General features: G+C 53.3%; 1 protein-coding gene across 1 annotated transcript; it reads left to right on the plus strand.

Moving 5' to 3' along the window:
- Positions 1-5,542: 5,542 nt before the first annotated feature.
- Positions 5,543-9,716, plus strand: LOC119101669 (uncharacterized). The gene is made up of 2 exons (XM_037225082.1): positions 5,543-5,671; positions 7,030-9,716. Exon 2 carries the CDS (start codon positions 7,085-7,087, stop codon positions 8,378-8,380), a length of 1,296 nt encoding a protein of 431 aa, XP_037080977.1. The 5' UTR covers positions 5,543-5,671; positions 7,030-7,084; the 3' UTR covers positions 8,381-9,716.
- Positions 9,717-13,965: the final 4,249 nt, after the last annotated feature.

A 13,965-nucleotide genomic window follows, 5' to 3' on the forward strand; every position in this document is an offset into this window, starting at 1 on the left:
GCCCTTCAAAGTATCCAAAACAAAGCGCGCTGGGGGCATCGGCACGGTGCCCCACACGAACCAGCGTCAGAGGGCCGGCGAGGTCACTAACCGTCCGCTCCGGCCAGCCAGGGGCAGCACTGCTCGGCGCCCGTCCCGGCCCCGGCCCCGGTCCCGGTCTCGGTCTCGGGCCCGTCCGCGCTCGTCAGAGGCGCCGAGCACGGCATCACCACCGGCCGCCCGCCCGCTCCGACACCGACTGACAGCGGCGACGGCGGCGGCGGCCCGCACCGGTGCGCCGCGCCTCGCCGCGACACCGACGGCGGTCGCGGTGAAGCGGTGGTGGCCGACGCCGCGGGACCACCAGAGGTGGCGGCACAACCGCGGATCAGCTGATCATCAAAGGGAGCAGCCCATGCCTCGTGCCAGCCGACTCGTGGAGGCGCGTCCTCCTTCATCCTAACAGCCGATCATACTGGCCACAGCTACAAGCGCTGAGGCCTACACAGCAAAGTTCGAGGTGAGCGACTGCGGATATGTCAAAACACAAGCCCAGCAGGTCAGATGCCACGGACGGTGGGCTGCGACGCACCAGAGACGGTGTCGGGCGTCGCCGTCTCCTCGGCACCGGCGCTGCCGACGCTGTGACGGGCGTCGCCGTCTCCCCGGCACCGGCGCTGCCGACGCTGTGACGGGCGTCGGCAGATCGATCGGGGCGCGCGAGGTGACGCCACCAACAGCTGCCGGCCGACCCGCACCCCACACCGCATCGCAGCGCTGCCGTGGCCGCGTCCAGCCCCACACTGTTGTGGTGGCCGTGTCCAGCCCCACACTGCTGCCGTGTCCGTGTCCAGCCCCACACTGTTACGGCGGCCGTGTCCAGCCCCTCATTGTTACGGTGGCCGTGTCCAGCCCCACAATGTTGCCGTGGCCGTGTCCAGCCCCCACACTGTTACGGTGGCCGTGTCCAGCCTCACACTCTTGCGGTGGCCGCGTCCAGCTCCACACCGCTGCCCCTACTGCAGGCCTCGTGATCACTGCCCACCGCCCCCGCTACTGTACCCACACAGAAATAGCTGGGGATACATCATATTTACTGTACGGTGAACAGCGGATGTTCGCGTTCTTCGAAAAATATTGAGGACCATTAGGTATTGGTTGATTTTCAAAAACATCAAGGCAGTGGTGAGATATGTTGAATCTGCTACCCAATGGCAGGAACATATTTCCCACAGATGCTAGAAGAGCAAAATAAAATACACCAATGTGGGAGACGATATATTGTGAATGAGCGGGAAACGTCGTCAGGAAGAGGACAATGTTTGCATTGCCTCCCTCGCAAGACTGGTAGAAACCACGCGCGATTGTCACTCATGGTTTCCATCACCTGGCGATACAACGTTGTCTTGCATGCGTGGGATCTTGAAAGACCGATTAGAGTAATATGTGACACTGACCTCATAACACTGCGCCCCACTCATGAACGGAGAAACTACGGTTTGTGGCAGGCTACAAAAATGCAAAACATCTTCCATGGCAACGAAGAACACCCTCAACAAAAGCAGAAATATACTGTCGGAGAGCGTCACCCCCACAAAATAAACTACACTGGCGTGACTGCTAGTCTCAGACAATGTCCAACCATGCACTTACGGAAGGAGGCACCGAGGACACATGCGCGTACACACAACGCCACACTCGCAAGAAACACGTTAGTCATATAACACCATCACTAACGCCACCATAGCGCTTAGTACAGACCATAGGCGCATCAACACACGTGAAACAACGTACATCAAAGACATTACGCCGATCAGCAACATACAACAGAAACAACTCAAGCAACTAACACCGAGCCACAGCGACTAGTAATACCAATCCCTCCCCACCCTTAATACAGCCACGGAACTAGTGATTTGTTAACTTGGTACAGAAAGAGTGTAGAAGCTTATTGAGCTTTGAGTATCTGCTCTGTGGCTGCATGCTTATTGCGCATTATTCGTCTGGAAAATGATCATTGAACTGATGTAAGGCTTGCAAAAATAGTTGAAGCTTGGTGATGTTCTGTATCACTGTACCCAAAAATTATAAACACACCCATGCGAAGGCTAGAAACAGTATCCCAGGTCATGTGCCCTGCATTTGTTTTCATGTGTAACCAGCAAGGCATGCGAGAAAACCTGATTCCGGCATATCCCCAATTCATCCATCCCAAATTCACAATTTGAATCCGGCAAGCCTATTTTTACACAACTTCCCAACCTCACGACGGCCAGTTCGTCCAGCGATCAGCGGCTAGCATACTGGCCAAGAGCCAACCTTATTACAATTCCTGAATGCCAGTGTCTGGGCTCAGATGCTTGCTGATGCGTCTTCTGCAGACAGCACAACATGGCAGCTTGCATACTACAAAACCCAAATGTTTGTTGGCAGTGCTTGTCACTTATTTATCACCATTACTAACTCATACAACACATATCCATACATATATATATATATATATATATATATATATATATATATATATATATAAAATGACAACATTCAATTTCAAAACATGTCTTCAGGGAGGACTGCTTAGTAGGAAATACCAAAATGTATCACAAAAGTTGTTCACAAATGGGCTTCCTATGCCCCATGTTCTTTCAAAACCTTGGAGGCAGAGCTTGAAGCCAACTTGTAGAGCCCCCTGCCACTGCATAGGAAACTACACACCTAATATATTGAAGTTGGTCAAAAAAATGGCATCCATACACATGGTTCACAGCCCAGCACTGACCTACACTCCATACTCGTCCCATCCATATTCATAGGTGTGCATGGTGCACTATAGTTATTGAGGCTGGGGGGCCTGACCTGATTGTGAACAAGCAGCCTTGAAACATTCTTTAAGTGAATTATGCACCTAAATAAATACATTCTGCAATGCCAGGCTTGAGCAAAACTAGTCAAGGGCATTCTAGGTAGGGAAAATTTTGATGGTTGTTCCACCAATATGCACATTGCATAAATCAAACACTTTATCCCTCACCCATCCAGCATTCCACACAACTCTAAACATCCATTTAAGGTGTGCATTGTACTTTTCCAGGTCACGTCCAGTGCTGCTAAATCAAAATTTTGTCACTTTATTTATCATATGTCAGCCTTATCTGACATAGATGTGCAAGAAAAACAAATTCAGACAGAATCTAAATAGGTCCTATTCAAGACCTTAAGTTTTACAGTTATAAGAATGACAATTCATATTGCTACCTATTTGACATTTGACATCTTAACCTATAACAGCATGCCACCAGTCTGGGTAAAGCAGCACTGCAAGGGGCATTGAACCATATGTATTGTGCAGAATGTCTGCTTGGTAGAAAGGCAAGGAAAAACTAGTAAAACCTGGTGCATCTCACTATTCTGGTATTAACATAATGGCTACATTTCTTCTATGGAGAAAAGAACAATACAGGACCTAATAACAATATATTTACTTTACAATGCAAAAAGCATACCACTAAAAGTTATAGAGGACCATCCCATTCCAGTGACATCACAGATGCATGGTCAGCCACCTGAAGAAACATCAGAAATAACTTATTTGGCTAATTTAGTTTAAACAGCAAATGTTATCAAACAATGTCACTGAATCTTCCTAATGACTCAATATACATAGCATGGTGAGTACACAAGTAGGAGCTACATTTAGCTGGTGGTGCATTCCACACAGGGAAAATTAAGCAGGAAGTTATTACCTCAAACTAGCCATCAACCGACATTTTCCATTTGTGTTTGACAAGTATGAAAGATAACCTCTGATTTTCTATCATATGCATCTTGTGTTAACAGCAGCCATAGCTGGGATTGAAAAATTTAAGTGTTGGTCACATGCTGAAAATTACACCACATTCTCTCCTTGGCACAGATTATCTGCCATAGTTGCAGTGCAGAGTGCAGATACTAAAAAGTTTCCGGCATTTCAGATAATTCTCTTAAATCCTCCGCTGGCTGACTGCACCCTGACACACAAAAGAACATGTCTTAACGAAAAAATTACCAGCCAAATAGGGAACACGGGGCCCATAGCTCATGAAGCAAGATGCGCCAGCAATGCCGCCAATGAGTTGCGCACTTTCGTCACCCTATGCAAAACATATGCGACCGTGACAGGCATCCACACAAAACCATAATACTTTTAAGCCTGTGTATCTCCCCGAAAACGCTGACACAACGTGAGAAAATCGACCAGACTTACCAATTTGTCGGTGGGAACCAGCGGGAGGTGCCATTGGTTCATCCATGTTTGTCTGCTCGGCCACACATCGGTGCGGTTGCCGTAGACATCAATCGGAAATGTATTGCTACCAAATGCAGTCTGTATTATGTCATTGGGTAGCAGTCTACCTCCGCAGATTGTAATCATTGAGTATCACGATCACAATAATTCAGTAAGGAATCTAACCTCCCTGCCCCCCCCCCCCCACATGAGCTTCAGCGCCCCACCTTTAAAGGAACAAGTGTGTCAGACTTTTAAAGAAAAACATTTCGGGTATATTTGGCGGGCAGGGCACGTCATTTTTAACCTATCAGCCCTATATTCATTTTGCAAAATTACTCTCTTGCCGTGTACGGAGGGCCATGGTCTTGCCACTTCCACTGGTGGTATGAGATTAGCCCTATGGTGGTGTGTGAAAAACATTTTTCTGAAGAAGTTCTGAAAGAATTTTTGCGTTACCGCTTTATGGTATAATCCTGCACCTGTGCTCGCCGTCGGGTGATCGCCGGTCAGAAATGCGTGACAGATATGACGTTAACATTGTTATTTTCATACAAAGCTAAGTGTTAAGTGAAACTGATTTCCAATTATGACAGGAAGTTCATCTACCTTTGCTGTCCTTGTATGTGTTAATGGCCTATGCACAAAGGCCGCCTTTGCAATGTGGAGGCGCCCAACGATTATCCCAATGTCGTCACTAAAGAAGAAGTGTTTCGTAACGTGGGAAGACTACGAGTCACATTAGCCGATTCATGGGGTATATCAAGCGAAATGTGGTAGTTTTCTTGGAGGCCTCGTACGGTAACAAAATTTAACACCACGTTTGTGGTAGGTAGTTTTGTTTTATACACTACGGCAAATGGCTATTTCATTGATAGAAATCTTGCCAATCAAGTCTTTGTCAACGGGTCAGGGTGGCTGGAATGGAGATTATTTCAAATATGGTACAATATCAAGCCTTGTTCCTATTCATCTCTGGTCTTGATCGTTCAGGCAGTGATGTAATAATGCGGATTCATTCCTCACTGCCTATTTGTCTAGATATATCGTTGTGCATAGCAATGAAAATTGTTTTATCTTGCTTGAAGCCGATTTACCCACTGCAAACTTGAATTTCTGTCTGCCGCACTGCATTAGATGTTCTGGATAAGGCTGTTTTCCCATGGTGAATTAACGGGTGAAGAACATTCCGTGCCTATGGCGCAGTCTTAGGCTTCCATATAAGTTTAGAGGGGTCTGGGTTTATAGCCATGCTTGCTCGTATCCTGGCAACCCTTTCCCTCACCACACGTTGTTCGTCGACGGTTGGGTGTGTGTTGTCGCGGTATCGGTTCTTGAATTCCAGAAAGCAAGGCCCAATCAGGGCGCGAGGTCCTATGTTGCCTCAGCTGCCTTAGGTTCCGCTCGTGTGGTAGCAGGCTGTGTCAGGTATTATCAGCTAGTGGTTGGTGGAAGCGGAGGTCGTTGGTGTTCTTTACCTTCCGGCCGACAATGTTTGCGGAGGGAAGAGCGTCGGCTTAGGTCTGTTAAGCCGACGCTCTTCCCTCCGCAAACATTGTCGGCCGGAAGGTAAAGAACACCGAGGTCGTTTTCGGTCTGTGTGTCAGCCGTGTTTTGCGTGTGTGTTGTGTGTGAGGGGGGTGGGTTAGAAGGCAACCGATTCCGTCTGATGGCAGAGACCTTGGTCTTCCAACCTCTGTTGTTCGATCGCTCCGGTTGTCTATGCTGCTCCCTGCCCCCTTCTGAACTTGTGTGTTTTTATGGTTGGTTATTGGTACAGATGGCACAATGTTAAGTATGCTAAATTGTCAATGGTTTGACATTTTCCCAAGTTTGGTTGAAGTTACCCCTGGTACCTTTGGTTCTGCTGGTGTGATTGTAGACTGTTTAAGGCATTATCAGTACATGAATGGTGGAAACTGTTGTATTTTTGGTTTTGTTGTCAGTTTGTATGTAGGGCAGTACAGGGAAGTTAATGTCACCTTTGCTGGTGCTCTTTTTAGTTCTGCTGTTCTATTGCTTTTGGTGTCTATGGTGCCCTTTGCACACTATGCATTTTATTCAGTCAGGTGATTAGTGCTTGATATTGAGAATACAGTATAAAATGTCATGACTTAACATTTCTCCTGCTTTAACAACAGCTTTACTCAAATAGCAGACTGTGGCCTAGTCACTAGTATGTTTTGCCATCAGGAAAAGTGATAAAAAGACACTCTAAAACTAGCAAGTTCAAGAACCAAAGACACTTATAGCCTCATATCTTTTCCTGTTTTTTTTTTGTGTGCTCCTTGGCATCCTTGGTTATTCATGAGAGTTCCACAAGGAAACAAGTAGCAGTAATTTGCATGCAATTTAGAATGCATAACTCAGTGTCCTGGCTCCTGGATGATATCTTGTGAGCAAAGCTATGACTTCTGCTAAAGCAACATTATGGGAGATTAATTTATTTCCTCCTTGGTCTGCCAATACTTCAGTGATAGTTCAATAAACTGATTTGCTATTGGACTGCACATATCCCATGTTTTGGTGTATTGCAAAGCAGTTAATGCTTATCGTGGACATTATTTAGTATGTCTGGTGATTACTGATGGTCTACCTGATCTCTTTATAATTTAGTGTTTGTTGCAGAAATGTGTCTGCAGCACAAAAATACCCCAGGATCTCTTTAATTGGGACCCTGGGACCCAGGAACCAATTAATATGAAGACCTATGGGATTCTGAATCCACTCTAGGGATGCAGGTGCATGTCTTGGTGGTAGGAATCCAATTTGCCTTTTATCCTCAGGTCACATGTGGATCAGAACACCCTCTGGCTGCATCAAGTTGAGCTGGCCAACAAAATGATGCTCTTCAATCTACCAGTGGAGCTCCATGAGAAGATCCTGGGCTACCTGCATGACCTGGACCTGATGTCAGCCAGCCAGGTCTGCCAGCTGTGGCACCAGCTGTCTGAGGGCTTCTGCCGCAGATCGGTGCAGAACCAGGTGCCAGATGATGTGCTGGAGGAGCTGCGCACCGAGCTTACGCCGGCGGCTGACGAGCTTGCCGGGGAGCAGCCGGACGCCGACGGCCGGTGGACCGAGCTGTACCGGCGCTGGATGCAGTCGCAGCTGCGCTGCCAGCGGCCGTGGCGCGTCAGGAACACACACTACTTTCCGTTCACGGTGCTGGCGATGTTCGCCGACGGCTCTCGCCTGTTCGCGGCCGACTCGGAGGGCGTGCTTACCGTGCAGAACATGAAGGGTAGGCTCGACCTAAACCCCAGTCACCGGCTCTACCTGCACGATGGGCACATCAACCAGATCGTGCCCGTGTGGCGGCTGCGGCTGCTGGTGGTGACCGGCGCCGACACACACTTCATCCTGGACGGCGCGCCGCCGCGCCTCCTCATGTGCACGGAGAACATGTCGGGCCAGCGGCGCGTCAGCGTCCACGGCGACCAGCTGGCCACCATGAAAGACGTCTATCAGCGCACCTGCATCACCGTCTACCGGATGTCGGTGGACGAACGCTGGACGCGTCTTGAGCCGCTCTACGACGTGCACTGCCCGCACGCTGCGTTCCAGTGGAGCCTGTGGCGCGACCAGCTGGTCTGCTTCCTGCGCTCGGGCGAGCTCTGCGTGTGGGACCAGGCGGCGGCCGCCTGGCACCGCCACCCGGACGCCTACACCGAACTGCGGTACGAGAACCCCGCCTGGGTGGTGCGCGACACCGTGCTCTGCTCCACGCTGGTGCAGCGCCAGCTCATGGGCTACTGGCACCAGGACCGCGACTTCACCTACTGGCTCCAGGGCCGCGTCTGCCAGCCGCTGGTGCGGGCCGCGCCCGCATTTAACGAGAACATTCTCTGCTTGTGCGCGCGCCGCTCGCTCGTCGTCGCCGGCACGCAGTCGGGTAAGCTGCTGTTCTTCCACTCCGGCGTGCGTGACCGCGGCGTGCCGGGGCTGCGCGAGCCCGACCGCAGCTGCGTCTCGGACGTCAAGCTGACAGCGCCGGTCTGCGTCATCTCCCTCGGCTTCAATGCCATCGAGGGCGTGGCCCTCGGCTTCTCCGACCACTTGGTCTCCGTGTTCGTCAAGTCGCGTAAGAACATGGTCGAGCTTATTGAGGTGGCAGTCGCGAACTTATTCCGGTAGATACAAACAAAAACGTCAGTGATGAAGAAAATCTGCTGCAAAGCTACCAATTTAGAAAAACCCTCTCACTGGGCTGCCAGGTCCGCAAAATACCAAACGTATACATCATGCACCGCTGTGGGTGCGCGACGGAGCGGCGACCAGTGCCCTATAATAACAGCGCAACAGCGCTGTTATTATAGGGCCTTGTATCGTAGATTGCCGCCCATCGCCCGCGCCGACCATAGACCACCGTTTCACATTCAAGGGAGCACGGTGCTGTTGTATGATTTTATTTCCCCCATTTTGCCTGTAGAACACTTGCTTTTTGTAAATATTCCGGCTCAAACTGTCACTTTCTGTTCAGGTTGTCGCCTCCAGATTCCAGTCTCGCCTCTCTAGTCTTCATGGTTCCCGCGATCTCTCAGTCTTGATTACGCTCATGCCCAATAAATCCAAAATCATTCTGCAGTACGTTAGTACAAACATGTTTCTCAATGCCTGTTAGCTTTTGTTTTATTTTCGGCTCCCTGGCTCGTTCTTGTTCCGTTCGGTTTTGGTTATATGCCGAAACCACCTACTTCTTCATGCATACCACTTCCGTGTTTAATCCATATTTATTATGCCGGTCAATTTTGTGTTAACAGCAGGAGCTGTCAGGGAGCACAGCCGGAAAACTTGGTAGCTTTGCAGCAGATTTTTGGCGATAAGTGGCGTTTTTATATATACAGGAATAAATACGCGTGGCGGTCAGTGGCCGGGAGTCACAGGTCAGCTGACATCGGGCCGGGAGTCACGAGTCAGCTGGCGTCGGACCGGGAGTCACGAGTCAGCTGACGTAGGACCGGAAGTCACGAGTCAGCTGACGTCGGACCGGGGCTGGCGAGAGCGCATGCTGAGGGAGAGTCAGAGGGAGCGGAAGCCGCGCCTTCCCGCCGTGTAGCAGGGTCAGGTACAGCTGTCGAGAAACGCTGGGGCACGAACTCTATGTGTTGGGATGCGGGCTCGTGTCTTGCCGTTGGTTGATGAAGCGCGCTAATGTGGGTTACCTTCCCTGTCCACATCATGTCTTTCCCCCCGGTTGTGTTCCTACGTTGTGATTGGCCTTGCGCCGTGGCGCTGTGACTCGTTTTTTCTGTCATTTGCCGTGTGGAATGAACCATGCCGCTGCTGCATTGTAAGTACTGTACCGGGCTATGTATGCGTTTGTGTTTGCGGTCTGGTGTCCGGAAGTACGGGTTGGATGAATTTGAAAGGACATAGCCAGTAATCAGCAATATTTTGCAACCTTTGATCAGTGTTTTGCAATGATGTACCATTGACGGGGATCTGAGCCATCCATTTGTAATATATGTGAAAGTCAGTAGGCGTTTTGTCGCGGCTTCGGGTGGCCAGTCCGCTCCGACAGCGCGGTCTGCCGGGCCCGCACTGCTCAAGGTGAGAGCCGCTCCGACAGCGCGGTCTGCCGGGCCCGCACTGCTCAAGGTGAGAGCCGCCCCGACAGCGCGGTCTGCCGGGCCCGCACTGCTCAAGGTGAGAGCCGCTCCGACAGCGCGGTCTGCCGGGCCCGCACTGCTCAAGTGAGAGCCGCCCGACAGCGCGGTCTGCGGGCCCGCACCGCTCAAGGTGAGAGCCGCTCCGACAGCGCGGTCTGCCGGGCCCGCACTGCTCAAGGTGAGAGCCGCTCCCGCTCCGACAGCGCGGTCTGCCGGGCCCGCACTGCTCAAGGTGAGAGCCGCTCCGACAGCGCGGTCTGCCGGGCCCGTACTGCTCATGAGAGCCGCTCCGACAGCGCGGTCTGCCGGGCCCGCACTGCTCAAGGTGAGAGCCGCTCCGACAGCGCGGTCTGTCGGGCCCACTGCTCAAGGTGAGAGCCGCCCCGACAGCGCGGTCTGCCGGGCCCGCACTGCTCAAGGTGAGAGCCGCTCCGACAGCGCGGTCTGCCGGGCCCGCACTGCTCAAGGTGAGAGCCGCTCCGACAGCGCGGTCTGCCGGGCCTGTACTGCTCAAGGTGAGAGCCGCTTCGACAGCGCGATCTGCCGGGCCCGCACCGCGCAAGGTGAGAGCCGCTCCGACAGCGCGGTCTGCCGGGCCCGTACTGCTCAAGGTGAGAGCCGCTCCGACAGCGCGGTCTGCCGGGCCCGCACCGCGCAAGGTGAGAGCCGCTCCGACAGCGCGGTCTGCCGGGCCCGTACTGCTCCAGGTGAGAGCCGCTCCGACAGCGCGGTCTGTGCCTGCACTGCGCAAGGTGGAGCCGCTCCACAGCGCGGTCTGCCGGCCCGTACTGCTCCATGTGAGAGCCGCCCCGACAGCGCGTCTGCCGGGCCTACTGCTCCATGGAGAGCCGCTCCGACAGCGCGGTCTGCCGGGCCCGTACTGCTCCATGTGAGAGCCGCCCCGACAGCGCGGTCTGCCGGGCCCGTACTGCTCTATGTGAGAGCCGCTCCGACAGCGCGGTCCGCCGGGCCTGCACTGCTCAAGGTGAGAGCCGCTGCGACCGCTCGGTCTGCCGGGCCCGCACTGCTCAAGGTGAGAGACGGCTATTTCTTCCTGCTCTTCCGTAGGCAGAACTGCAGGCTCCGGTTTCGTTCTCAGCAGCTCTGGAATGAGCACCTGGTGCTGTGCAATATGCGAATGAAGCATACGGCGGACTCACATTTCACAAGCAAAAAGCATGATTCAAATAATATTTGACTTAGCGGGACTGTGTGCATAATTTCTAAAGCGATAGCATGCCCTCTTGGCGGTCGAGGTACCCGGAGGATATGCAGGATTATCCGGATTTGCTTCCGTACACTCCTCAGTTCTCCCTGGGTGGCTCTGTTGGCCGGGCGTCACCAAAAGAGCCCGGCTAAGTAGGCTGGGGGTGGGTTCGGTTTGCAGCGCCATGTGTCTTGTTGGAACCGCCTTTGGCAGGCCGCTCGCTCACTATCGCCCCTGTCCTCGCCCGCAGCAACTGTTTCAGGCGTATTGTCGCTTCACTCTGACAAACGCTTTCGCTGTCAACGGCTTGGAATGTCCGACATATTGCTGTACCATGCCGTAAACTAACTAGCGTAACTTGCCCATCGTAACCTCAACGGCGATAATGTCTGGCGTGGGGCTGAGGATACCTGCGGTGAAGGGAACACCCATGGCCATATGTTGTACATAAGCACGCTGCAGGTAGTCGGTCATGAAGGCCATGAACATGACATGAAGCATCTGGTGACGGTCTGATGTGGCAGCATAGCATGCACTGGAGGCTTCGGAGAAAGGGAACACTCAGACACGGTTCTGATCTCAGTTTCCGTCAGAAGACGAAAGCTAAGGTGGATCACCGATAACTCAGAATATCATCGACTTTGCTCATAGCCTGAAACGGTGCAGATCACCACTTTAGCCCCGCCGGGTGTCGCCGCAGGGGCACAGTACCGGCAGCGCGTCACTGGTCTGTGTCCACCCGCCACCAGGCGTGTGACTGAATCTGCCGGGTGTCGCCGCAGGGGCACAGTACCGGCAGCGCGTCACTGGTCTGTGTCCACCCGCCACCAGACGTGTGACTCAATCTGCCGGGTGTCGCCGCAGGGGCACAGTACCGGCAGCGCGTCACTGGTCTGTGTCCACCCGCCACCAGACGTGTGACTGAACGGGAAAAATGTATAAGCTGTATTTAAACTGCCGTGTTCAGAGAGCATTTCACAGTGGCACAAATAAGGTTTGACAGTTCCTTGTCTCAGCGAAATGTGCCGCAAGACAACGGCGAAACAAAAGATCTATTGTCATGCAATATTTTGATGCTCTGCTTTGCGGTGTTTTTTCGTCATATCTTCTTACGCAGCGAATATTATCTGTCGTTTTGGGCAAGACATAATTATTATGCCAGTTATACCAGTATGCTTTGTGTCGTCCGCTGTGGCTTCGTTGCCCTACACCTTGTTTACTACTTAAACGTTCCTTTTAGCTGGATGCTTCCCCGCGCCCTGATATGCGGTGATCAGCCGGGGCGCTGGTTCGCCGGCATGTGGCCCCTCTCCGCTGATGTGCTTGCCTGCGCTGAGAAACCCAGCCTGCGGCTGTTCTTTCTTGCTTCAGCCCTCAGGTCAATACGTGCGTTGGCAGGTCAATGACCCCCAAACGACGAGCGAACAGAGGCGCGTGATGCAAATATTCCATCATGAAAATACTGGGTCCAAAGATCACATTTATTGGTAAAGCGTTGTTCTGACCATCCAATGACGAAGTAATATGAAAACGTGGCGGGACATTTTACAAAGGCGAGTCGGCATGATGGATGTTACTTTCAATGCGCGTTTTATTCGACAAGTGATGTGAAACAGGGCGCACACATGCATATCAACATATACAGCAAAGCTAGAACCGCAGGTATAAACAAGCCATGAACAAGCACTTGACATTGTGCTCGGTAGACAACAATCATTCAAACATCCGACGTCATCCGATCAACGCGGCAATACTGTCTCACCACAATCGCGGAGTCCCAGGCCGCCCATACCCGGTCCGGCTTCATTGCACGTATCACCAGACAGCGGCGGAAGCTGGCTCCACGGAGCTGCGGATCGACAAGTGCTCAGATTCGGTGCGCGCCTGTGTATTTTTGTTCGTACCCCGACTGGCAAGCGGCAGCACCACATGCTGCGTGCCTGGACAAGACTGCTGACTGGACCTGCTGACGTGCCTGGACAAGACTGCTCGCGTCTGATACTCAGGCGCTGCGTTTCGTTTGGATTGGAGAACGGTATGGATGTCATGTCGTTGTTCCCGTCCACATACTTCGAGTTGATCACAGGCTGCACGCCGCCGCTGCCTCGCCAGTCATCCTGTTAGGCCCGAGAGCCCAGACACCAGCAAACACCGCGCGGAATGTCTGATACGGGTGTGAGTGACAACCCCCACCCCCACACCCCCTGCCCCTCCCGAAAGTCGGCGACCGCAACTGAACTCTGAGTGTACGCTTAAGGTCCGTATAGGCCGCACCAGATAAGACCCAGCCCACGCAGAGCACCCCGACGAGCGTCACAGACGCCACTGCTGCGCCGCCCCTCATTCCCACACGGGCTCAAGGGCAGTGAAAAGCGGCGCTTCGGCCCATCTGGACCGCAGCCCAGCCGGCGGGCTCACCCAGGCCCGTCCCAGGTCGGCGAAGTGTGACGACCAATGCGGCGCAATGGGCGGGATGCGCGAGGGACGGTCTGTGCTGCGCGCGATTCCTCGCGGCGGGGCGTACAACGAGCCCGTAACGGGCGCTGGATGGACGTGACGAAGACAGGCCTGCTGGTGACGCCGCCTTCTGAAGGGCTCAGCCTGATCCGATCGACCGGACCGGCTCGGACCGGGCTTGCCGGGCTGTCGGGGCGGGCTTTTGTTTGGGGGCGCACGGGGGCCGGGGCGGGCCCCAGGCTCGGTCCACCGGCAGAGCTGGACGGGTCGAGTCTGGGTTGCTCAACATAAGTGAGGCGCCAATTCTGGCCCCGTGGTGACGGGTTTGACAGGGCAGGGGGTGCCGGCCGGGGGAGTGTCAGGTGGTGGTCGCCGGCCAGTGGTGGTCGGCGACAGGCGCAGACAACGATAGGGAGCAGGAACATGGAGCCGGAGGAGGGACGTCA

This window comes from Pollicipes pollicipes, unplaced genomic scaffold (assembly GCF_011947565.3).
Source record: "Pollicipes pollicipes isolate AB1234 unplaced genomic scaffold, Ppol_2.1 Scaffold_4881;HRSCAF=5763_pilon_pilon_pilon, whole genome shotgun sequence".
Taxonomy (NCBI): Eukaryota; Metazoa; Arthropoda; class Thecostraca; order Pollicipedomorpha; family Pollicipedidae; genus Pollicipes; species Pollicipes pollicipes.